The following is a 23,690-nucleotide window of genomic DNA, read 5'->3' on the forward strand; positions in this document are numbered from 1 at the left end:
TATTTTATTTGGAACTTCTTTTTTAAAAGTGTGTTTTAATGTGAAAATTCAAAAAAGTACACTTCTAGTGAAACCTGAGCTGGCAGGGACAGAGTTTGGGGGCTTCTTGATTTCAGCCAGATTGGGGAGGGATGCGGCTTCCAAGATTTCTGCCGAGTCCTTCATTTTGCTTTCTGAATTGTTTTAGGGAGTGGCTGAGGCCGAATTGGAACAGAATCTGAATCGGACTTTCAAAACCTTCTTCAGAGCAAATGATGAGGTGAGGGGTGGGCACAGAGGGCAGGAGGGTCTGGGTATGGGGGAACCAGGAACTGCAGAGGTGGGAAGTTCTCCGGTGGCTCTCCTGGGAGGATGGGGGTGGGGAGTAGTGGGGTGTGGCAGGGTATGGGGTGTTCTTTGACTTCTGTAGTCATGGTGATCGGGGTCCTTACTCTGCCAGTCCCCTCATTAAGGGGGAAAGGTCACATCCTCGCTGTCAAGCACCAGTAGGGCTTAGAAACTAAGATCCAAGAATGAGTATAATAGCGACAGTTTAGAATGATGTCATTAGTGCCATGTCTATTTTCCTGTGCATAATTGTTTATCAGAATCCCAAATTAACTGATATCTTTAACCCTTTTCTTGAACAACAAAAGGAGACTATATACTTTAACTGTAAGCTGCCCTCTCATTTTATGTGTTAGTAGTTACTGTCATCGTTTCATATGGCCATTTCTGTTTAAACTTCCCATGTTTGCTGGTCTCTGCTGTTTGCTGTTGGCATCTCACTCCTTTCTAGTGAGTTCAATTTCTTTTTCCCTGGAGTACCTTCTTTTATAGTTCTTTCAATAAGAGTCTGTTAGTAGTAAACTCATAATGTTTTGGCCTGAAAATATCTTTATTTTGCCTTCAGTCTTGCCGAACCATTGATCTGAGTATAGAATTCTAAGTTGACGATTACTTTCATTTAGAAGCTCTGTCATTGCTTATGAGAATCTGGCCTTAGAGCTGCACTTTTCCTTGTCTCAGTGGGGTCTAATCTGCAGTTTAACTCACCTTTGAGGTCTTTTTAAATTTCAAGGAACTTTTTTTTTAATTTTTTGAATTTTTTTTAAATGAAAGTTGTATTTGGTTCTTTTCCAAATCATTCTGATCTCTTTTAATAGTCTTGCTCTGTTCTTTGTTTTCCTTCTTTTATGTCTTTAATCAATCTAAGCATACTTATTTTTCATTCACTCTCCTTCTGCAGGTTCTGTTGTTTGATATTGTCAGTCTTATTTTACTGTTTGTTTGCTGTGCCTTATAGCGGTTCCTTGGGGTATGAATGTATGTGTGGAAGAGAGAGAGAGAGACAGCACGTGCACCAGTGAATGTGTTTCGTAATTTTGGTTTGTGAGCTCAACTTCAGCAGCTTAATCTGTACCAGTCTGCTTTAGATTGAAGAAATGACCATCTTGTGGTTCAGCATTTGCTCTTCTGCCAGGCATACTGGTGGCATTACCAGTCCAAGCTCACTTTTGTTGTCATTGTTTACTTTCTATCTGGAGGATTTCCCGATCACACAGGGTAAGTTCAAGCCCAGATGCTTGTGAAGGCAGGCTTGTAACTGAATTCCTAGAGGAGCTGTTTTGGTTTCTACTTAGCACCAAACTGAAATGAACCAACTCCTTTGGCATCTCTTAGTCATGATGGGTGGATTTGCTCTAGTCCACCTCTAAGGACTGCAAGTTTACTGGATTTCCTGTGGAGGGGTGAGGAGTATCTCATTTGTAACTTCCCACCTGCCATAGGGCTTGTTTCCATGTGTTGATACTCTAAAGTTCTTACATTACCAGGACCAGCCAGCGCCAGGGGCAGCCGTGGGCTGGACTTCAGCTCTTAGCTGCCTCTGTCTTGACCCCCCAGGACATGCCGGTAGCTCCCTCGGGAGTTCAGCATGTTTGTATAGCCTGATGGCACTCACAGGTGTTCTGTTGTTTGACAGGGTTTTTGGATGACCTCTCCCAGCTTATTTCCTTTACACATGATGACATTTCTAATTTTTCTCCCTATAGACTTTTCTGTCCACGAGCAAAATCTGTGAAATCGGTAAGAGACTTTCTTAGGAGGGAAGGGAGGCAGGTGGGCCACAGCAGTTAAATGAGTGTTAAACGCTCAGTGAGTCTTCCTTCTGACTGCCATGGGCGGAAGCAGAAGCAGCCCCCATCTGACTGCCAGCCCTGAACCACGACTTGCTAGACATAGGTCCCTGCTAGTGAACAGTGCCCATCCTGGCCCTGGGCTCCTTTCCCCCAGGGAGCTTTGGATCTAAGATTTTAAACAGTAAGAGCTGGGAGGAGTCTTAGAACTCATCGGGTCAGTTCTACCCTCTGCTGACAAAGACCGAGACCCAAGATAGAAATTGACCTCTGCAGGGCCACCTGGTGCACAGAGAGTGGAGTCGGGCTAGATCCCAAGCTGGCCTTTCCTCCATCCCTGCTCTGTGTGCCGGTAATTTCCAGTTCTCGTACGTGAAGACCACCCTGTTCTCCCTCCTGGGTTGGATATCAGTGACGAGTTGGAGCCAAGAGTAGATGGGAGCTCATCCCCGTGGCTCCTACACCCAGCACGAGCCCCACGAGACATCACTGTGGTCCCAGCGCTGGGGCTGTGCCATGGTTCGCTTGTATTTTTACTAATAACAATGACCACTGCCACTTGCCTGAGCAGCTACCATGGGTATCAAACACTGGCCTACTCCCTTTAGACAGATCATTTATAGTCCCCAGGACTCCATAAAAAGTCCTCTTGTTATCTCTGTTCCACAGTGAGGAAAATGGGTCTCAGAAGACTTAAGGAACTTGTCCAAGGCGGCCAGGCCGAGGTTAATCCCCTCTGACCCTCAAGGCCGAGTTCCTCTGGGTGGCTGAGCACGCCTTCTCCCTGCCTTCCTCTGCTCATTCACGAAGTCACTTGCTCCTTTGTTCCTGAAGTGTTGGGAGCCCTCACTCGGTGCGAGGTGGGGGCAGATATCCAAATGCAGGAGCGGAGTCGCTGCAGAGCCTCTGGTCTCTTGAGGCAGTCAGCAGGAATAAAGGGAGATGGGCAGGTGGGGGCTCCCAGAAGTGCTGAGGCAGCAGCGAGCCAGGAGTGCAGCCTGCAGGGAGGCACCGGGGTCACAGGCCCCTTGGGCTCATGGAAGCCTGCCTTGCTCAGCTCCTCTCCCTCCAAGGCTCTGAGAGCCTGAAAATGGTGAGCCAGCCCTGTTCAAGCACCAGCGTTGATAACCCTTGGGGCTGACCTCTATGAAATGGCAGTGGTCCCTGGGCTGTCACTTGTCATAGGTCACTTCCACGGGACTACAGACTGCCAGGACACAGTGTACACCTCTGAAAACAAGACAGGGCGCCACACTGTGCAAGGGATCGTGAGCATGCAGAGGGCACTAGGACACATGCTCCTTGTCGTGAACTTCCTCCCAGGCTAAGAGGAAAATCAGAGCACCTGCTTGTGCAAATACCAGGAATCGGGAGGCATCTGAAGGAGGGCATTACTAGGAAGCTGTTTGGAAATGGTTTGAGTCTAGTGGAGATGGAAGTTGGAGGGCTGGCAGGGACTGGAAAACAGTAAAGGATGTCACCCTGGAACTGCTCTGTGCATTTTCCAAGGGGAGAAGGGAGACAGTTTGTTGTGGAGTTTGTCCTGGAAGTTGATGCCTGTGTGCATAATCCTGCTGGCAGCCAGAATGACAGCGAGAACACAGGCTTGGAGCTCGAAAGGTGATGGGCTGGAGCTAGACAGGTGCACAAGGCCCTTCACTTTAAGTTAGGGTGGGGCATGAGGGCAGTCAGGTGCCTGTCCTCACTTGGGAACGCCAGTGTCGGCCCTTGGCTTCCTGGCCCAGGGGCGGGAGAGGAAATGAGTGGCCTTTTGCAGGAGGACTCTTGGTGAGAACCCCAGAAGAGCCCAGCCTCAGCCGCATGGTCACCGAGGGAGACATCCAGTTCTACACACAGCAGTTCAAGAAGTCTGGTTTCAGGTAGCAAGCAGCACCCCCCACGCTGAAGAGAGATCTCTTCTGCTCTTGAGGTGCAGGGCCCACGTGCTGCCCCACAGCCCTGTGAATGCCTCTGCTTGAATGCCTCCAGGGCTGGGAGGCTCACTGCCTGACGGCGCTCAGCCTGTCCCCCATAGACCTATGGGCCTCTGCAGAGCGGACATTTGTAACCTTTTCTCAGTCACAGTCCCTGTGAGATGAGGATGACAGCTCTGGGTTCTTTCTTCAGAAAATCACCAAAACCCACATAAACTCAGGAATGATAACATTTCCAGGGGCTATAACCCTCTCAGGTCTATTCATATTTTTTTATTACAGCCGTATTGAGCTGTAGTTCACATACCACAGGGGTCGCCCGTTGGACATGTGTATTCCACCGTGTTTAGCCTGTTCATGGAGCCACGCAGTCATCACCACATTTACAATGTTTCCCCCAAAAAAGTCTGTCCCCTTCAGCTGTCACCCCCATGTGCCCGCCACCCCCTAGTCCTGAGTGATCACCCGTCTGCTTTCAGCCTCTGGACCCGCTGGGTCTGGATGGCCCACCTAAGTGGAGCCCACCACGGCCCTCGAACCCAGCAGCCCCTCCTGGCCTGGTGCCCTCAGGCTCGCCCACGTGTGGCAGGTGTCAGCACCTCACATCTGTTTGTGGTGAAGTCAGGGCCCCTGCTCCGGCTTCACAGAGAGTCACTCCTCAGCCCCTCTTCCCTTACCCCTGAAGCAGCAAATCTCTGAAGCCCATGGTTTCTTTCAGGGCACCGTGAGCTCCCACTGGGGTGACCACATTCCATCCTCTGGCCGCCATGCCTCTCAGCCCACCCTTTACTCAAACTCAGGGTGCAGAAAGAGCCCCTGGGGGCCTGGCCTTTCTCATCCTGTGGCAGCCCCCAAACAGGCTTCAGCCCGACCTTACCACAACCTCAAACAACTTTTTCCTAAACCATTTTTTTTTTTAAAGCAGTCCCCCTGTTTGAGGGTTGTACATACTGATGATTTAAGAGTCTCAGACTTGGGGACAGATTTGCTATTTTGGGGAGCTAAAATTAGAAGTCGCAAAAGGGCATGGCTTGTCCAGGGTGTTTCCAGGGGCCCTCATTCTCCCTGGAGGAGCCTGGAGGCCCGAGGGCATCACCCCAACCCTGCCTGAAGATGGGGAAAGCGGTCAGGTTCTGCCCCGCGGCTACCCCTACCTGTTGGGAGAGGCGCCTTTGCACGACCTCCTGAAGTCCCTTTCCAGGGGGTTTCCTGGACTGGGGAGCGGCCTATGGATCAGAGAGTGAGCGTGCTAAACCATTCCCATCCTCTAACGCAGCAACGCGAGAGGTGGAGAGACCTGCAGGGCCTGCTTCCAGGTGTCCCCAGAAGCCCACCTCAGGCTGAGTGTCCTCTCAGCCGAGCCCGGGATTCCTGCACTAGACCTTGCCCCTTAGAGCATGCCAGATGTGCTGGGCAGCGAGGGTGAAGCCAACACTCTGTTCTCTGCACCCCTGTAGAAACCTTTGCTCCTCTTGAGAAGATTGACTCTATGCAGATCTGGCCCTGGGGACGGGATGGAGAGTGTAGCCAGCTACTCAAAGCTCTCCTGTTTTTATTCCCTATCTGCCCTCCCCAGAGGCCCCCTGAACTGGTATCGGAACATAGAAAGGAACTGGCAGTGGGGCTGCAGAGCTTCAGGACGGAAGGTGAGTGTGACTTCAGTGGGCTCCCCATCCCCACGGCCCTCGCGGCTTCCCACTGGCCCAGCTCAGAGCTCTGCTAGGCAGGCCAGCCTGCTGGCTTCCTCCTCTGTGTCCTTCCCAAACTCCAGGGTTTTGAAAGTGCATCCATTCAGGGGTTCCCTCTTGGGACCCCATCCGCTGGTGCTTCCCTGGGAGTGGTGGCAGGTGGCGTTGCGGGCAGGACGGGAGTGCGTCCAGGGGACTGCAGCGTCCTGCTGAAGGGCTCCCCCCAGGTCAAGGCATCAGGTGACCCAGGGTGGCTCTCAAAGACATGGGGCTTTAGCCTCTGGCCATGTCACCTTGACCAAGTCAGTCTGAGTCTTAGTCTCCACGTTTTCCAGGTGGAAAATGATTTCCAATCTCTGGGTCTGCAAAGGGGGTACAGGTAGCCCCCAACTTTTTGAAAGTTCATAATATGCCACTTCACTTTTGCAAAGACCTATATTATAGGTATTTTCATTAACTGAAAGACATCCAGAGAGGGTTTTGGTTTTATGAGAAAGACAAAAACTGGAATAAGCGTTCAGTGTTGGTTTGGCAATGAGCCCCCTGCAGAGGCAGGGCACAGCCCAGAGAGCAAGAGCGGCTGCCCACGCTCCCCCGGGAGCCACGCCGAGCCTCCCGAGCTCTGCGCTGTCTGGGAGCATCTGCGTTCCATCTCCGTTTATGCTGTACGTCTGTTAACAAGATGTGTCTGTCCTAAGGTAGCAGAAAAACCTAAGAGGGGAAGAGGGGATGTATTTTGCATCTGGGAACAGGCAGACGTTCTTCCATGTAAACTCACACTATTGTTTGTTTGCTTTATGACATTTCAGTTCAGAAAAGATTTCAGAGGAACCCTCTACTTTTGATAGCAGAGGGAACCTGTAATGGGGTCCCCAGTTTACATTCAAAACATTAAAAACATGAGGAAATTGCATCTCTGAGTTCCTGAGCTCACTTGGTAGCCTGGGTATCTGGTTGATTCACTCAAATGAGTGCCCTCCAGGGGCCGGGGCCTGTGCTCCACGGTGGGGGTACCGTGGTGAATGAAACGGATGAGGGTCTGACCTCACAGGGCTGGGTCCTGAGGCATAGACACAGGGCGCAGTAATTCAGAGCAGGCTGGGCAGCCAGTCAGCCTGGGATCTGATCCCTGCATGACCTTGGGCCAGGCACTTAACCACTGTTCTCCACCAGGGCTTCTGTAGTACGGAATGAGAGCGGTGCTGCCTACTAGGCCTGTGCACGGATAAACTGTTACTGCATCGGAAATGCTTAGAATGGGGCTTAGCACATAGTACTAGTTCAATTAATGCTCATTGTCCTCATCTGCACTCGAATCTGTGACAGACAAAAACTACAGAAGTGGTTTGATAGGCGAGCTCTCCGGGCATGGGGGGACATGACAACAGTCTTTGGGCAGGTGAACCCCCCGTGGTGCTTAAGGCCGGAAACCCCTTCTTCTGCGGTCGCCTTCCAGATCTTCTCCCACCTCCTCTCAGGCCCCCACATCCAGTTTACATCTTGACTTGGACTATTCTAGAGTTTACACCGTCCCACAGCAGCTCCACGATTAGTTTTAGCAACAAAATCACTTGTGCACATTCCCCGATTCTTCATCATTTGGAGGAGGGGTGCAGCGACAGCATGTACGTAAAAAACCGCGTGAGTTCCTTCACCAGGGACCAACTGAGGCTGCGTGAAGTGATCGTGGTAGAATGAGAACAAAGAGAGTAGGGGGCGGCTCTCTGCATCTCAGAGCACCTCGTAAAGGTGACACCAGTTTGCGGCCTCTGATGCCCTGCTGGTAACAGCTGTGGCTGACCCCTTCACCCACCAGAAAAGAACTGGCTGCCTTTTTAAGTGTTCATTCAAAGAAAAGAAATATTGATCTCCATTTGGAGGCATCTTTCCTCCTTCCTGGGCTACCCACTTAGCTCCACGAACATCAGTCACGCAGAGTGGGCCGGCGCACATGTTCTTACACGCACACGCGCACACAGCTCGTGTGGTCACTGCTCTGCTAACTCCATCTATATTAGAAAAACTCTTTTCCCCTGCATGATTCCCTTACTTTCACACAAGGCACTTCACTTCTGACACTTCTGATCACCACAAGTGTGGGGGTTTTCTCCTCACCAAGCAATTCTCTGCAACACCAGCCAGGTGTCCTACAGTTTAACTCATTCTGACACGATTATCTACCTGGAGATAGTGGCAGATCCCACAAGCTAAGGGCTCAGGCCCACGGGACTGTCCCCACTTCAGTGACAATCACAAATCCAGGTTGTCAACCTGGGCTTCTGACCAGTTGACTATAAATCTGAGGTTCCCATGACCCCCTCCTCAGGAGTTCAATTAATTTGCTAGAGCAGCTCACAGAACTCAGGGAAACTTAATGTTTAGGAGTTTATTAAAGGACATGATAAAAGGGACAGGTGAAGAGATACACAGGTCTGGGAGGGTCCCTAGTGCAGGAGTTTCTGTCCCCAAGGAGCTGGGGTGTGTCCCCCTCGGGGTGGATGTGTTTGCCAATGTGCAGGCTCCCCAGACCCCACACTATTGGGGCTCACATAGGCATGATCAATTATTAGCTCTATTTCCAGCCCCTCTCCCCCTTCTGAAGGCTGAAAATTCCAAGCTCCAATCACGGCCTGGTCTTTCTGGGGCCCAGCCCCCATCCAGAAGCCCCCCCAGAGTCGGCTCATTAGAACAAAAGACACTCCTGGTGCTTTTATCATGTAGGAAATCACAAGGGTTGCAGGGGCCCTGTGCCAGACACCGGGGGCAGAGACCAGTGCATACTGTGACCTCACCATCATCTTAGATCTCCACTGCGGGCGAGGCCTCCTTCCTGCAGGGTGTCCCAGGCCACAGTGGTGCTGCGGGGTCTTCTGTGTGAGTTACTAGTGGAGGAAACCACATGGCCTGAGCAGGAAGCAGGTCTTGCCCCCAGGGGGGGGGCGGGGGTAGACCTAAGTTACCCAAGAGTGGCGTGCGAGAAGGGAGCCCTGTGCCCTCCTCCAGGCCCAGCTGTCTCCTGTTCCCCCTCCCAGATCCTGATTCCAGCCCTCATGGTAACTGCGGAGAAGGACTTCGTGCTCACTCCGGAGATGTCCAAGCATATGGAGAGCTGGGTGAGGGTGTGGTCCCACCTTGGAGCCATGGGTGCATCTGGGAAGAGGGCACCGGTGTCCCAGAGGAAAGTTGGCAGCTGGGGGTCCAGGGGGATATTCAGTTGAATCACTTGCCTGGCAAGGGGCTTTGTCAGTAGCATCTCTGTTACCTGTTGGAAGCAGCCATCAGGACTGATGCTTCGTTCCCCCTGCACTGATACAGGCTCTCATTCATTTGTTCACTCATTCATCATTCATCCATTCATTCCATGGGCTTTTGTTGAGACAGTGCAGGATCTGGGAGGTAAAGAGGAGTGAGGCGCAGCTCTGCTCCCCATCCAGCAGGTGGGCACTTGCGCAGGAGAGGTGTGAAGCAGAGGGCACGCTTGGGAATAAGGGCTGCACAGAGGTGCTCATCTGACCTTGATGGGTGACCAAGGCTTGCTGGGCAGCGAGACAGGGGAGCAGGACACAGGGCACTGAGAGGCGAGCGGCGTGCTGGTCTCAGAATGGCAGGAGCTCGGTGAGGCTACAAGTTTTTGATGACACTGCTGGGCCAGGCTGGGCTGTGCAGACCCAGGGGAATGAGAGCCATGGAGGGGGAGTGACAGGTGTGCAACCTGTGGGTGGGGAGCTCACTCTGGCTGGTAGAGATCGTGGAGGCCTGCAGGTGGGGTGACTGCAGGCTGGCTCATGTACCCTAGGTGCTGAGAGCTGTGAGTTCACACTTGGCTGCAGCTGTGTTCGCATCATCAGGGCCTAACGGAGAGAGTGTGTTTAGAGGGAGGCTGCCAAGGATGCCTGGCAGCCAGCTGAGGAGGGGCTGCAGGAAAGGCTGCTGGAAGCTATCAGCCCGCAGGGGACTTACCTTTCCGGTCCTAAGTAACCCTTGAAGGTTTTTGTAGAAGTTCAAGTTCTTAGTTGGCCCTTTCCAGCCGTTGCAGCTGATGGCCAATCTCACTGAGGTTTACTGTGCTGAGAAGGGGCAGCTCCTGCCCCTGGAACGAAAGCCACATTTTTCCCCCCAGCATTTTCTGTATCCTGTTATGGTTCAAGGCTTGTGTCTGGCAAGAACCCATGTGTGCCTAGTGCGACACGGCTGCCCCCTCTCAGCCCTCTTTGCTTGTTACTGTGACCCGCTGGGGGATTCAGTTTCCAAAGGGAGGCCAGACAGCCCTGCATGCTGACCACCAGGGAGGAGGGAGACAGCCTGGGACGGGGACGCAGTCACGTCTGCGTGGCAAGAGCCAAACAATGACCAAACCTTTTCCAGGCAGTGAAGCAGCTGAGTCTTAACAATTCCAAAGGGAGGTAGTTTGTTGCGATGAGAACGAGGAAGCCCTGTATTTGAATCTTAGCTCAGCCGCACTGTGTGGTGTTGGGCAAGTTACTTCACCTCTCTGAGCCTTCATATTGCCCCACAGGATTATGGTCCAGGTTAAATAAGGCAGCATGTGCTGAGTACCCAGCATATAGTAGAAGCTTAAATGTCATTCCTGTCTTAACCAATGCCAGTTTTACAGGGGAGTGGTTTGAGGTGGGGGAAAGGAAGGTAGCTCTTGGCAGGGGTTCCCCAGTACCTCTTACACTAACCTGGAACCAGATGCATTTACGTTCTGCCATTTACTCTTCTGGGTGGGATTTTTCTTCCAGATTCCCCACCTGAAAAGGGGACACATTAAAGATTGTGGACACTGGACACAGATGGAGAAGTAAGGAGACTGGGAGTAGGGGGTCTTGGGTGGAGGGTCACAACTCCCTGTTCACTTTCAAAAGGGTCAGCTCCTCACTCATCCCCTCTGCCTTAGCGTGAGATCCAGACAGGTGTGAATTGTCTTTTATTTTCTTCCCAGGCCCTCCGAGTTGAATCAGATCCTCATTGAGTGGCTGGAAACCGATGCCAAGGACCCACTGGTGGCCTCAAAGCTCTAGGGTGTGTGGTGTGCCAGCCCCCAGCAGGTGTTCAGCCCCCTCATCTTGGACCTAAGATAGGGCCTCACCTCCATCTCTCATGAACAGCGGCATTGTTCAGAAGGGGTTTGTAACCAACAGTGGTTTTCTTTGAAGTGAGTCAAATTTGACATAATTTTAGACACAGGAAAAATCACATGTGATCAACTCTCTAGGTATAAATGCATCAGTTTATCTCTAAGAATGGTTTATATGTTTTGGCGGGATAGGATGGGGTGGCTGGGGGTGGTTTCTCTGACCAACCCACTCATAATTTTGCAGCCAAATCAGTTAGTTTTGAAGCATTTCAGCAGAGATTGGAACTCCTTGATTCAATAAAACTAAGGCACCTGACCCTGCTGTTTGTGTTCTGGGGAGGAAGGTGTTCAAAGAACCATTGCATTTGAATGAACACACTTCACTTCCCCTTGCTCTTGAGTGTGCAGGCGCCCCCGAACCTGGACCGGCACAGGCCTGTGGAACTCTCTGAGGTGCTAGAAGAGCTCTATGCTGTCAGACAGAGCAGCCACTGGTCACGTGTCGCCACACACCCCGCCTCCCTGCCGCCCTAGCACAGCACATTCCCGTACATATGCACATCTTCAGTACTTGAAATGTAGCAAATGAGAATTAAGTGACTTTTTTATTTTGTTTAATTTTGATGAATTGAAATCTAAATTCTGGCCAGTGGCCCCAGGGCAGATCTAGACCTTCCCTCTGGCCTTACCTGCCTCTGCGACATGCAGAACCACATCTCACTGTGCCTCACACACTGGTCACTCTCCTAGCGTCAGGCCCTCATCATCTGCCCAGCAGCCTCCTAACTGGTCTCCCCACTGCCCCCAGAATAAAGCCCATGCGTTGCCTGGCCCCTCGGCCCCAGCCTGGCCCCATGAATCTTAACTGCCCTCCAGTGTCACTGTCACGGTGCTCGGGTCCCTGCATGCACCCTGCCGAGTCTCCCTGACACTCTGCCTGAGCTTGCGGCTCCTTTTGCCTGCAGTGCTCCTGGGCCACCAAGTCCCTGGGCCAGGCAGGTCACATGCCCTTCCTGCCTATGCCCCCAGCATGGGGCGCTCAGCTCACACACGTACACATGCCAGCCTCGCTGCACTTTCCTCAGGGACGTCTTGGGAAGAAGGTGGTCTCTCTAAGCTGAATTTTTAATTACAATGAGTATAAATTCACCAGGCAGAAAGGGTACGTGTGCCTGTGTGAGTGTAGAAGTCAAGGGAAAGGTTAGAACTGCTGGCAGCTCTCATTATAAGTACTCCTGTGTGCCCGGAGCCTGTACCATCTCTTATTCTTCCTATCTAACCAGCGGGGGGACTGAGGTTCAGGTAATTTGCCCAAGGTCATCTGGCTAATTGGGGGCACTGCCATGATTCCGACTTACGCTGTTTCCAAAGGCTGGGCTGAGCTTCTGCCAAACACCTTCCCGCTCTAAATCTGGAGGCAGACTACCTGGATTAGATTCCTGCTTTGCCACTTACCACTATGTAACATTGAAGAGAGGTTTCCTGTGCCTCAGTTTCCCCATCTATGAAGAGGACATGAATAGTACTGAACTCCCAGGTGGTTGTAAGTATCAAATGATCCTGTATGCAGCAGGGCCCTAGACTGGTGCTGGGCTCGGAGGGAGTGCTGCAGAAGTATTAGCTTTAAAATTTCTACTTTCTCCCAGGACAAGGCCTAGGAGGGATTTAAATGTCCAGCCACACCACCATCACCTCCTTCCTTTTGCACCTGAGAAATTAAAGGACTTGTTTGAAAGGCAAATATGTGACCCAGGGCAATGACCATATAAGCCACATTTTTACTAACTGAATCTGACTGCTCTAGGGACCTCATAGGTCTTTTTGTAAATGACTTACATCCCTTAGTAAAGATCCTCAGGCTTCATTCATGTTGTGCATGTATCAGAATTTCCTTCCTTTTTAAGGCTGTGAATATCCATTGTTGGTCTGTGCCATGTTCTGTTCATCCAATCATCTGCCAGTGGCCCTTCGGTTGACACTTGGGTTGCTTTCACCTTTTGGCTAATTCTGATGAATAATGCTGCTGTGAACCTGGGTATTCAGATACCTCTGTGGGTCCCTGCCTTCAGTGCATCAGGTTATGTACCTGGAAGTGGAATGGCTGGATCATATGGTAATTCTGTGTTCAATTTTTTGAGCAACCACCACACCGTTTTCCATAGAGGCTGCACCAGTTTACGTTCCCACCAGCCGCACAAAGGGCTTCAGTGTCTCCACATCATCACCAATGCTTGTTATTTTCTGAGTTTTTGATAATAGCCATCCTAGTGGGTATGAAGTAGTATCTTAACATGGTTTTGGTTTGCATATCCTTAGTGCCGTTGAGCATCTTTTCAGGTGCTTGTTGGCCATTTGTGTATCTTCTTTGGACAGACAGTCTGTTTAAATTCTTTGCGCATTTTCAAGTCAGGTGTGTGGGTTTTTTTGGCTATTGAGTTGTAAGAGTTCTTTATGTATTCTGGTTGTTAACCCTTTACAAGATAATAGGATTTGCAAATATTCTCTGCCATTCCCTGCATGGAAAGCTCACTTTCAGTTTTTAAAAAATTAATCGAAAGTAATTAAAAATTAATCAAAAGAAATTAAAAAATTAACTTTAAGTTTAAAAGGCCCTGGGGTAGGACTTAACGCATGTTTCTTAAGCAGTTCATCCCTGTTTTCCATCTTAGTGGAAAAGGACCAGCAGGGAGCACCAGTGTTGGGAGGAGGTGTGACTGTTCAGTCTGCATCAGAATTCCAGTGATAAACACAGTTCTTTGTTTATGTAGCTCAAAGTAAGAAAATTGCAAAGAAAGCCCCCAAACAGTGGTCTTTGTTGCCATCTGAATAGATTGAGAGAATGGAAATTTTGGTCATTCTCTCCATCAGCTACCCTGGATTCAAATGGAAAAGGAACTTCCAGCAGCAGGGGACGTTTTCATCAGCGCCATCCACTTAGCCTTCTGCGTGGAATGAACTTTATCCCCTACATCACATTTTAAAGAGAATCAGCTGGCTGAGTGGGACAAGGAAGTGATGTCTGCAGACCAGAAATTGTTAAGCATTTCCAAATGGTCACAAGATTTCAAGGAAGCACTAAGCTCCCAGGTGTTGCCGGGCAGCTGCGTCTGGGGAGGTCTTTCCCTGGGCCCTGGGTGAAACCTCAGCGTGGGTGGGGAAGGGTTCTGGACTCTGAAGGAGGAAGAATTCTCCATCAGGTCTGATGAGTGTAGGTAAGGAAGGAATTCATTAGAGCGAGAGTAGCAGCAAATGGCAGCTGCTTTGCGGGCAGCTCTCTAGAGCAAGGAGGTGCAGGGGGAGGAAAGGGAAGCTCATTGAACTGCTTGGCATAGGAGAGCTCCCTTGCCAACTCCTGAAGCCAGGTCACCTGGCGTCCAGTGCTCTCTTGAATCTGCAGGGCATGGGAACTAAGCCCCTGCCACCCCAAGTTTGGGGGAGCTGCAGAGCACTGGGTGGAGTGAGATGATGTTCTGAGAACTCCCCAAAACAAAGGAGATTTTAGGGCAGGCTACTGAAGAGCATGATCCTCCGGCTGCAGTCCTGTCCGGGTCACCCAGGTGACGGGAACTTGCAAGCCCAAATCAGAGCTCTCAGCAGCCCCTCCCTACTTGTCTGAACTAGGACAGAGAGAGTAAAGACTTGTACTTAAGTCTAGAAAGTTGAATGAAATAGCAAAACGACAAGACATCTGCCATTGCAGGAGCTCAGACGAAACGCAGCAAGCTGTGCAGGGAGAAGGCTTGCTTCAAGGCAAAAAGTACGCATGGGGAAAGGGGAGTGAGGGCGGCTCCGAGGGCAGGCGCCCCTGGAGGCTTGGGATTCTGTCTTTCACGGCTTTCAAGAGTGGGACAGAGGGTGGGGGGCAGGCTTAGCATGTGGTCTGATGTCGCTCCTGTGAGGGACGTTATGTCACCACCCACAGTCTGTCCTCTAGATACTCTGTAAGATAAACTTAACACAGGAATTCAGTGATCCTGTTCTCCAAGATAGTGGTGACCCTCCAGCACTGGGAACACAGCATCTAGGACTACTTGCCCTGCTTTAAGATAAGGTCAGTTGTTGGCTTATTACCATAAAATATGTAAGGAATCTTACCTCCTAACTCCGTGGATTTTTAAAATGGAACCTTAGCCTGAAGATGGGGCCCCTCCTGTTCCTACTACACTGTTCATATCTTGGCATTTTTCATCATAGGCAGGAAAAGTTACCCGTGATGCTTGTCCCACGTCCGCGCTCTACCTTCACAGGTACAGATTTTATATCGAGCCAATTGTTCTCACTGATTAACAAATATGGGAGGGGAAAAGATCGAAAAGCAAGCTTCGGTGACCATTGAAACGGTAATATTAATTTCCCTTGCTGACAAATGTTTGAAAAAGTTAAGGCTCAGCAGCTATTGAACAAGCTGAGTCCTTCAGACAAGAAGAAATAAACAAGAACCTATCGACCTCAACCAGGGGATAATTGCAATGCACATTGAATTAACTGATGATAAGACACCGTTTTGCTGAATTTTATATTTCCGTGTCATTTTTTTCAGTAAATGCCATTTATATAATTGATGTGACTGGATTGGGAGGTGGGGAAGGATGCGTTCTGTCAAGGGCAGTTGCAAGGGGTACAGAAAGGAAACCTGGTCTGTGACTGCAGGCGCTGGGAAGCCCAGCCAGGGTGGGAAGGGAGCCCCCCGGGGAGTTCTGGGGCACAGCCCTGGCCCACCCACACAGCCGTGGAGCCCGGCTTCTGGAATGTCCCAGAGCAGAATGCATTTACAGAAGGAGGAAACCTGAGTCCAGCTGTAGCTGAAAGGGGCATTCGTCGGTGGGAGCAGGACCTACTTCTCCTGACACTGTGGGGATAGGGCTTGAGGGAAACAATGTAATTATCGGGGAGAACACCAGTCTGTGGCTCAGCACTCCCCTCCCTGCCATGGGCCTCTCTGCCCCCCAGGCTGAGCGCAGGTGTTGGCCACAGCCCCCAGGACCCCTTACAGGGTGTTGGACAATGAATGGGGAGCAGGGACCGCAGCCAACCCCTTGGGGGGCCTGCTCCAGCCTCAGCCCCAAGACAGCTCCCAGCTGTCTTCCCTCAGACACTGAGCTGGCAGCTGTGTTGGGCCCGGGCCCTGCCTCTGCCATCAGGAGCAGCCCTGGGGGAACAGGCTCAGGTGAGAGGCCCAGGCGAGAGGCCCAGGCGAGAGGCCCAGGCTCGCTCTTCTTTCTCACAAAGGCCTCAGTGGAGACATGAAACTCAGGACCTTGTGGACCTTGTATTAATTTGCTGGGGTGGCCATAACAGTACCGCAGAAGGGGTGGCTTCCTCGGCAGAGATGCATCCTCCCACAGCTATGGTGGCTGGGAGGCTGAGACCAAGCTGTCAGCAGGGTGCTTTCCCCTGAGGCCTCTCTCCTTGGCTTGCAGCCCCTGTGCTAGCTGAGATTTCCTGGTGGGGAGCACGTGGCCATGGCCCGCACCTCATGGCAGGTGCATCTGTCTCAGGGTGTGACTTGGTAGAAATCCTGGTTTGGGGGACACAGGTATGACTCAGACCCCCGTTCCCTGTCTCAGGACTTCCCATGTGCACATCTGACCTCCAGCTCTGCACCACCCCCGCCTTTCCTCCAAAGCTCCAGAGCTATTGCTCACGCTTCCCATGCGACTCTAGCTATTGGCCTGGAGAGATCTGATAAGCCAAGGTGCTCGGTGACTTATTAATTTGTTTGTTGCACAAGCATGCACTGGGCTCTGGCCTTGGGCCAGGCACAGAGCTGGGAGTTGTGTATGGGCAACTGTGTCCCAAGGATCCTGCTACCTGCAGACTTGCAGCTGGGGACAGATGTGCAGAGCTTGCTACCATTTCAAGCTCCGAGTGTGTCCTGGTGCTTCTCACATGTCTCCTGCAACTTTGGTGGCAACCCAGGGAATTAGGCAAACATGGCCCTATTCTATTGAGAAGGGAAGTGAGGTTCGCAGAGGTTAATCAGCAAAGCATGGATGAGCAACCCAGGTCTGTGCCCTAAAGTAGGGGGAAGGGAAGACTTCTGCAGGAAGACTCTGCCTAGGCCGAGTGTCACTTGTTGCCCTCCCCCAGCCCATGCTGCAGCCGCCACCATCCTGCTGTGTCTTCCTGCAGTGGTGTGTGGCTTGGCTTGTGCCTCCCGGGTCTGACTGATGAGCTAGCACAGGGGTGCAGATTTCAGCTGCACAGCTGTGCCACGAATGCCCCCTCCAAGCTGGGCACTGCGGGAGCCCCCACATTAAGAGCTCCACAGACCTCCCATGTCACAGCCTCCTCTGACCGCTCCTAAGGACCCGGTTAAAGCTGGGTGATCTCTTGGCTCCAGAATGCTTAGACTTGGGGTCAGAGCTCAAGCAGCTTCCAGAAACAGCAGCTATCTCTTAAACTCTGCCCTTCCAACCTTGCTGCCTGAGAGGGGCCTGGGGGCCCGGGGCAGGCCTGCGCCTCTGTTTGTCTGGGTGGAGCTTGTCTGCAATACTGTCAATCACCTTCCCGGGGCCAAGCCCCTCTGTGCGCAGCAATTGCGGAGTCGGCCCTGAGCTCCAAGGTCTTGTGCTGCCTGCTCGCCCTGCAGCAGTGTCTCCGTTTCCAGTGCCAGTGCCGTTCTCGGAGGAAGCCAGAGTCAGCCAAGGCCTCTGACACACCGCTACAGCCATGGTAGGGCCCCGTGGCGTGGCCGGTGAGCCCAGCAGGGCTGTGTTCAGGCAGGGCCCATGAGCCAGGCGTGGAAGGGCAAAATCGGGTCAAGCCTGGGGCCAAGGGGAGGCCATGGGGACCCTGCTGAATTGGCCGTGAGGCTCTGGGGAGGCACCAGGGTGCCGAGGAAGGCCGCAGTTGGACTCCGGTGTTTTCACTTAGTGCTCTGTGAGTCTGGGGAAGTTACTTCACCTCTCTGAGCCTCAGTGAAAATGGGAATATGCTATTTCATGGCATTATTGTAAGTTCTAAATAACACAAAATATAGGGGTTCCCAGCACAGTGCTTGGCACACAGCTGGTGTCCAACAAATGGGAGGCTTATCCGCAGGCCTCGGGGCAGTGGTTGGAGGCCAGAAGGGCTGCTGCAGAGTCGTCTGGGTGGGCCTGCTCTCTGCGGGAAGGCCTGGTGGGGAAGCTGAAGGCCAGTTCCAAGTCCTTCCAGGGCCACCGGCCAGCTCATGTGGCCCCAACCTCGGTCACCCACTCAGCCACAGCACACCTTTCCCTGGCTCCCTAGAGATGTGCCCTGGCCTGGGGCAGGAGCCCTCTGTCCAGCTTTCTTGGACTGCACCCCAACCTCATCCCTTCTAAGAATGGGCGGGGTTCTCGGTGTGATCTGCCCATCTGGCCCTGAGGGAGCAAGGGGCACTAACAGGAAGCCCCCTCAGGGCGGGGTGCCTTAGGGGCTTCCACCACGGGTTTAATCTCCCAGTGGGCCTGAGCGGCTCGGGGCCGCAGCCTCTGCCTCCCACCTCTACGGTGGCAGGACACTGGGGAGGCGTCAGGGCAGCCTGCTGCCCCCCATCTGTGGTGACCCAGCTTTGGTCCTGTCCCAGGTCCATGGGTACAAAGGAGTCAAGTTCCAAAACTGGGCGAAGACTTACGGCTGTTGCCCCGAGATGTACTATCAGCCCACATCTGTGGAGGAGATCAGAGAGGTGAGTGTCCATTGCAGCAAAGCACAAGGACCCTGGACCTCCAGCTCCATCCGGCCCTATAGACCAGGCTGTGCCCCGAGAGGAGGCTGGGATTTGGGGCATCCCTGGCTAAGACCCCCACCCCCCACTCCATCCCAGAACTGCTGGCTAGGAGAGGGCTCCACAAAGTCGGGTAAGTTCGGGACTCCAGGCCTTCCTTCCCTGCCCCTGTCCACTCAGCAGCCACACTGTGACATACAGTGCCGCCAACGATGGCCAGATTTTCATTTCCAGCTCAGGTCTCTTCTCTGAGTGCAGACGCAGACTCACAGACTCTCAGACTTACAGACTGTTGCACACAGCGAGAAAAGTCACAAACCCATGTGCCCTAAACTGCGTTTTCAATGTTTTATGTTTTTTTTTTCCACCGTCATCCTGTTCTGCAGCAGTCTTTCCCACCTGTGCGCAGGGCAGCTGGTTGGAGTTACTGTCCCTTCTTTATCCTTTATCTGACACTAGCAAGTCTTGCCCCAGAAGTTTCCAGAATCCATCTCCTCTCCAGCACCCTTGCCATTCTCTGGGCCCAGTCCACCATCCCTTCCTCATCTGCTGTGACCCATGTTCATCTCATTCCTGGTCTCCCTGCTTCAATGTTTACCTCGCTTGAATGCAATTTCCACAATCAGCAGAAGTAATTTTTCTTAACATGTAAGTTGGATTGGGTTACCTCCCTGCTAAAATACCTTCAGATGCTTTCCACTGTTTGTGGGAGAAAACCAGGCCTGCTGGGGCCGTGCGTTGGCTGGGCATCTCTCTTGGCCTCCCCTAGGTCCCCTCTCCCTGGGTCATTACCCCCCAGCCACCAGGTTCTGCCTTTGTCCACAAGACAAACCAAGCTTTTTTCACACCTCGGGGCCTCTGCACTTGCTGTTCCTTCTGCCTTTAATGCCTGTCCCTTCACTTTCCCCTGACTCACTCCTTTTCATCCTCTAGGCCTCAGGGTAAACTTCACCTCCTCAGTGGATCTCAGACCACCTTCTCCAAAGCATGTCCCGCTCCTTGTGGGTCTCAGCCTCTTGTCTCCTTCATCGCATCGTCTTAACGTGTGGTCCTTTTGTTCACTTGAACATTGTCATGCTCGCTCCCCTGAGGACACAAGACCGTGCTTGTCTTGTTTTCCACTGTATTCTCGATGTATTCCTGATAAATATCTGTTGAATGAATGAGTGAACAAGATCCAAGCTCCACCCTTAAAGGCTTGTACCTAAGACAGGTGTGCATACAACTAACTCCAGAGGATGCCGAGGTTGTTCACTGGCACCAGGAGAGCACAGAGGAGGGAGTGTGTATGCGTGTGCATATGTGCGTGTGAGTGTACTCAGAGGGCAGCAGTAGGGACAACAGAGTCACCACGAAGTGATCCTCTAACTAGGCCCCACGTGCTTCATATACATCATCCCATCAACCCTCACAACCCTCCTAGAGGCAGTAATTTTATCCCCATTTTACAGAGAAGCAAACAGGCTCAGCTTTGTAACTTCCCCATACTGTGAACGTTAGAGCCAGGGTTCACACCACTGATGGTCTGACTTCAAAGCCCCCAACTTCTGATGCAGGAAAGGCTACATACAGGGAAGGCCTTCACTGAGCTGGGCCCTGGAGCATGAATAGGAGTTCAGCAGAGGGCGCTGTGAGAGAGGGGCGGGGAGGAGGAGGCCTGGAGAGCCGTAGGGGCGGGGCTGTGGGGAGGATACAACGGGGCGGAGGGCAGAGGGATGCCTGGGAAGGCAGAGCACCCTTGAATGGAGCAGAGGGCGCAGATTCCGAGGCAACTGGCTGCATTCCGAGCCTGGGAGGAACTCGGTGGGCGGATAACACTGTTTGCTCGGGCTGGGCCTAAACTGGGCCAGCCCATAGGGCTGGGCATTACTCACAGGTTGAGGCTGCGGCAGGCCCCCGTTTCCCCGGAGGGCCAGTAGGGTCAGGGGGAACCAGAGATAGTGTGTGTGGTCCAGGGAGCTGGAGGAGGGTGGTGGGGAACAGATTTCTTCACTGTGGAACCTGGAGCCTTAAACGTGCCCCGTGCAGTGTCAGGGGAGCAGGGAGGTGGGAAGGCCAGAGCCCAGAGCACTTCCCGGTCTTAGTGCTCATGGAACCCCTCGTGTAAGACTAGTGTTCCGTGGGGCAGAGGTGAGGATGTCTGAGCAGGGACAGGAGGGCACAAGGCGAGGACTCCTTTACTGACACCATGCTTTTCTCTCTTCATTCACTCAGTGATCACTAGAGACTGCCTGCTCAGCCAGGCCTCGGGTGGGCATGGTGGGTGCAAAGCCCAATTAAGCCATGGTCGCTGCCCACATTCCAACCTGGGAGGCACTGAGGCCCGCATGGGCCAATGTGAGGAGCGGGGGACCTTAATGTGAAGGCCCTGGGGTGCCCCTTGAGAGGTTCTGTCCCGGAGAAGGAGGTGATGAGGCTTGCTGGCTGAAAAGCCTCCAGCCGCAGCGGGGAGTGTGGGCGCCCCCTTAGGATGCGCCTGGCTCCCGATCTGCTTAGCCACTCGGCCTGGGCCTCTCCTGGAGAGGCCCTCGCAGCAGCCTCCAGTCAGAAAGGGGCCTTGGAGGCCTGGGTGGCCCGCCCCTGCAGGTCCTGGGAACTCTGCCTCGTGGAGTAAGAAAGAAAAGGCTGAGCTGATGCGGGCACTGTGTTGGCAGGTGCTGGCCCTGGCCAGGCAGCAGAACAAGAGGGTGAAGGTGGTGGGCGGTGGCCACTCGCCCTCGGACATCGCCTGCACGGACGGCTTCATGATCCACATGGGCAAGATGAACCGGGTCCTCCAGGTACTCAGAGCCCTCTGCCCCCCACCTCTGCTGGCCCCCATGCTGGGCTGGGCAGCTTCGGGCTCCATCCAAGACCCCAGGCAGAAACTCTTCAGCCTGTCCCCGCAGGCCTGCCCCCTCCCTGCCCCTGAGTCCCAAGTGACACCCAAATTCCCGGCCAGTCCAAGGTCACCCCTCCTCGGGGGCCCTTCTGGGCTTTCCCAGGCCTCCCGTCTAGTCTGTGTGCACCTTGTGGCCATGGAGAGATGGAGAGGATGCCCACCGCCCTCCCGTCCACCCACTCCCTCATCCCCTCGTCCCCGTTCCTGCCAGGCCCTCCTCCCCACTTCTCTAGATCAAGGACAGAGATTCAGGCCCCCAAAGGTGGACTCACAATGACAAATCCAGAAGGATTTGCACTTAACTAGTCTTACATATGGGGTAACTGAAGACCAGAGAGGGTGAGTGAGTGGCTTCCTAGGGTCACACCGCCTATCAGCAGCCGAGCTGGGCGTAGACTCAGGAGTCTGACACCAGCGCTGGGCTGGGAATTCTGTCCTTGCAGTTCAGCCAGCCTCCCAGGCTGCCAGGGAGTCAGAGTGCCAGACAGGCGCGCTGCACACTAAGAGGACTCGCATTCTCACTGACGGGGCCGGCTGCCCTGAGCTCTCATTCTTGCCAGATGACCTCCCCTCCACCCAGCCAGCAGAGGTTCTGGGTTTCTCTGTTATTTCTTTATTTGCTCAGGCTAATGGCCTCTACCTCATAGAAAATATTCCAGCCAGACATCCGTCAGGGCAGTAACGAACTGTGAGTGCTAACGAGTGAGGACCAGGCCACAGCAAGTGACTTTGCCGAGCTCTGTGCTCAGAGTCAGTGGAATGAGCTCGTGCTTTGGAGTCACGCAGGGTTCTCAGCTTAGTTCCACTGCGGATGCTTATGTAACCTTAGGTGAGCAACTTAAAGGCCCTGAGGTTTGATCTCCTCCCTGTGAAATGGAGAGAGACTGTTCCTACCTCCCAGGGCTGCTGTGGGGCTCTCAGGACATCGCGTCCCTCCTTCCAGTTCCAAGGCTGCCTGAGTCCTCCCGGGGTGAGTGCAGGTGGAGCCTTCTAGGAAGGTCAGGCTCCAACGGGAATGGGCCCTCCTCCGTGGGTGACTGCCCAGCTGTGCCTGGAATCCTACCTTCCCAGGCTAGGTGGGGTGGGGGACGGCGTAGTTGTGGCAGTCTGGAGACCTGAGCACTAGTTCCAGCTCTGCCCCTGGCCTTGGGCACACCCCTTCTCTTCCCTGCTCCTTACGGGGTCACACGGAGTGCAGTAGCCCTCCCTTATTCGCTGTTTCACTTCCGCGGTTTCAGTTACCCGCGGTCAACTGTGATCTGGAAGCAGATGATCGTCCTGACATACGGTCAGAAAGTCAGCAGTAGCCTAACTCTAGGACACAGTGCCTGTGCCATCCACCTCATTTCATGTCACCATGTAGTGTTTTATCATCTCACATCATCACAAGAGGGGTGAGCACAGTACAATAAGCTTTTGAGAGAGAAAGACCATATTCACATAATTTTTAGTAGAGGATGTTGTTGTCCCATTTTATTATTAGTTGTTGTTAGCCCCTTAGTATGACTAGTTTGTAAATTCAACTTCATCACAGATGTGCATGATTAGGAAACCAGTACCTTAGGATTTAGTGCTTGGTTTCAGGCATCCCCTGGGGGCCCTAGAAGGCATTCCCTGTGGAAGGGGCAGTACTGTATTCGCAAGGCTCCAGCACTCTAGGGCTCTGCCCATAGACCTTTGGCTGCCTGCTCAGGGGGTGGCTCAAGCTGGCCACAGGCTGGGACGGACATGCTCATACTCACGGGAACCCTGGCTGCCAGCTGGGGGCCGGGTGATGGCCTAGCTCATCCCAGCTTATGCTGGTCTCTTGCAGGTGGACACAGAGAAGAAGCAGGTGACTGTGGAGGCTGGCATCCTCCTGGCTGACCTGCACCCACAGCTGAATAAGCATGGCCTGGCCTTGTCCAAGTAAGAGCCAATGCCCCTTCCTGAGTGGGCCAGAGCTGCCTGCCATTCCCTGCCCTGCCCTCAGCTGACACTCAAGGATCTGGCAGGAGCCGGAGGGGGGTGCCTCCCGGGGTGCACCCCTCTTCTCTGGCTAACCTTCCCCCATAGGGCACCTATCTCTCCATCTTCCATGGGTCTAGGGGCTGTTATGTGGGAGTAGAAGAAACAGACCAGAGATGAGCTGAGTGTTAAATAACAGTCTTGTATGAGGGGGGGGAAGCGATGGCTTAAGTCTTTCTTAATAAACAAATGATATGGATCCAAACAGACAGATATGCAAAATAAGCTCTCAGAGGACCAGAAGAGCATGCTGATTAAGCCACAGGACTTGCTGGTATACCTCTCTGTGG

The 23,690-nt window shown here is 53.0% G+C and overlaps 2 protein-coding genes across 4 annotated transcripts in view; both read left to right on the forward strand.

Annotated features, from left to right (window-relative positions):
• Nucleotides 1–11,135, forward strand: part of EPHX2 (epoxide hydrolase 2) — a 51,789-nt gene extending 40,654 nt beyond the window's left edge. Inside the window, exons 13-19 of the mRNA XM_037024613.2 lie at nucleotides 188–259; nucleotides 2,034–2,067; nucleotides 3,895–3,997; nucleotides 5,628–5,697; nucleotides 8,772–8,852; nucleotides 10,485–10,543; nucleotides 10,685–11,135. Of these exons, the coding sequence (XP_036880508.2) occupies nucleotides 188–259; nucleotides 2,034–2,067; nucleotides 3,895–3,997; nucleotides 5,628–5,697; nucleotides 8,772–8,852; nucleotides 10,485–10,543; nucleotides 10,685–10,763 (498 nt within the window). The 3' untranslated portion in view covers nucleotides 10,764–11,135. The remainder of the gene's footprint in view (nucleotides 1–187; nucleotides 260–2,033; nucleotides 2,068–3,894; nucleotides 3,998–5,627; nucleotides 5,698–8,771; nucleotides 8,853–10,484; nucleotides 10,544–10,684) is intronic.
• Nucleotides 11,136–11,281: 146 nt separating this feature from the next.
• Nucleotides 11,282–23,690, forward strand: part of LOC108394330 (L-gulonolactone oxidase) — a 36,696-nt gene continuing 24,287 nt past the window's right edge. Inside the window, exons 1-5 of one of the 3 annotated variants that reach the window (XM_073232725.1) lie at nucleotides 11,282–15,066; nucleotides 17,341–17,494; nucleotides 18,372–18,473; nucleotides 21,167–21,292; nucleotides 23,207–23,301. In XM_073232725.1, coding sequence (XP_073088826.1) covers nucleotides 17,492–17,494; nucleotides 18,372–18,473; nucleotides 21,167–21,292; nucleotides 23,207–23,301 — 326 coding nt within the window. In that variant the 5' untranslated portion in view covers nucleotides 11,282–15,066; nucleotides 17,341–17,491. Of the gene's footprint in view, nucleotides 15,067–15,100; nucleotides 17,495–18,371; nucleotides 18,474–21,166; nucleotides 21,293–23,206; nucleotides 23,302–23,690 lie in introns of those variants that run through there. The other 2 variants (XM_073232727.1, XM_073232726.1) reach the window with 2 other exon arrangements.

The sequence above is a fragment of the Manis javanica genome, chromosome 3 (assembly GCF_040802235.1).
Source record: "Manis javanica isolate MJ-LG chromosome 3, MJ_LKY, whole genome shotgun sequence".
Taxonomy (NCBI): domain Eukaryota; kingdom Metazoa; phylum Chordata; class Mammalia; order Pholidota; family Manidae; genus Manis; species Manis javanica.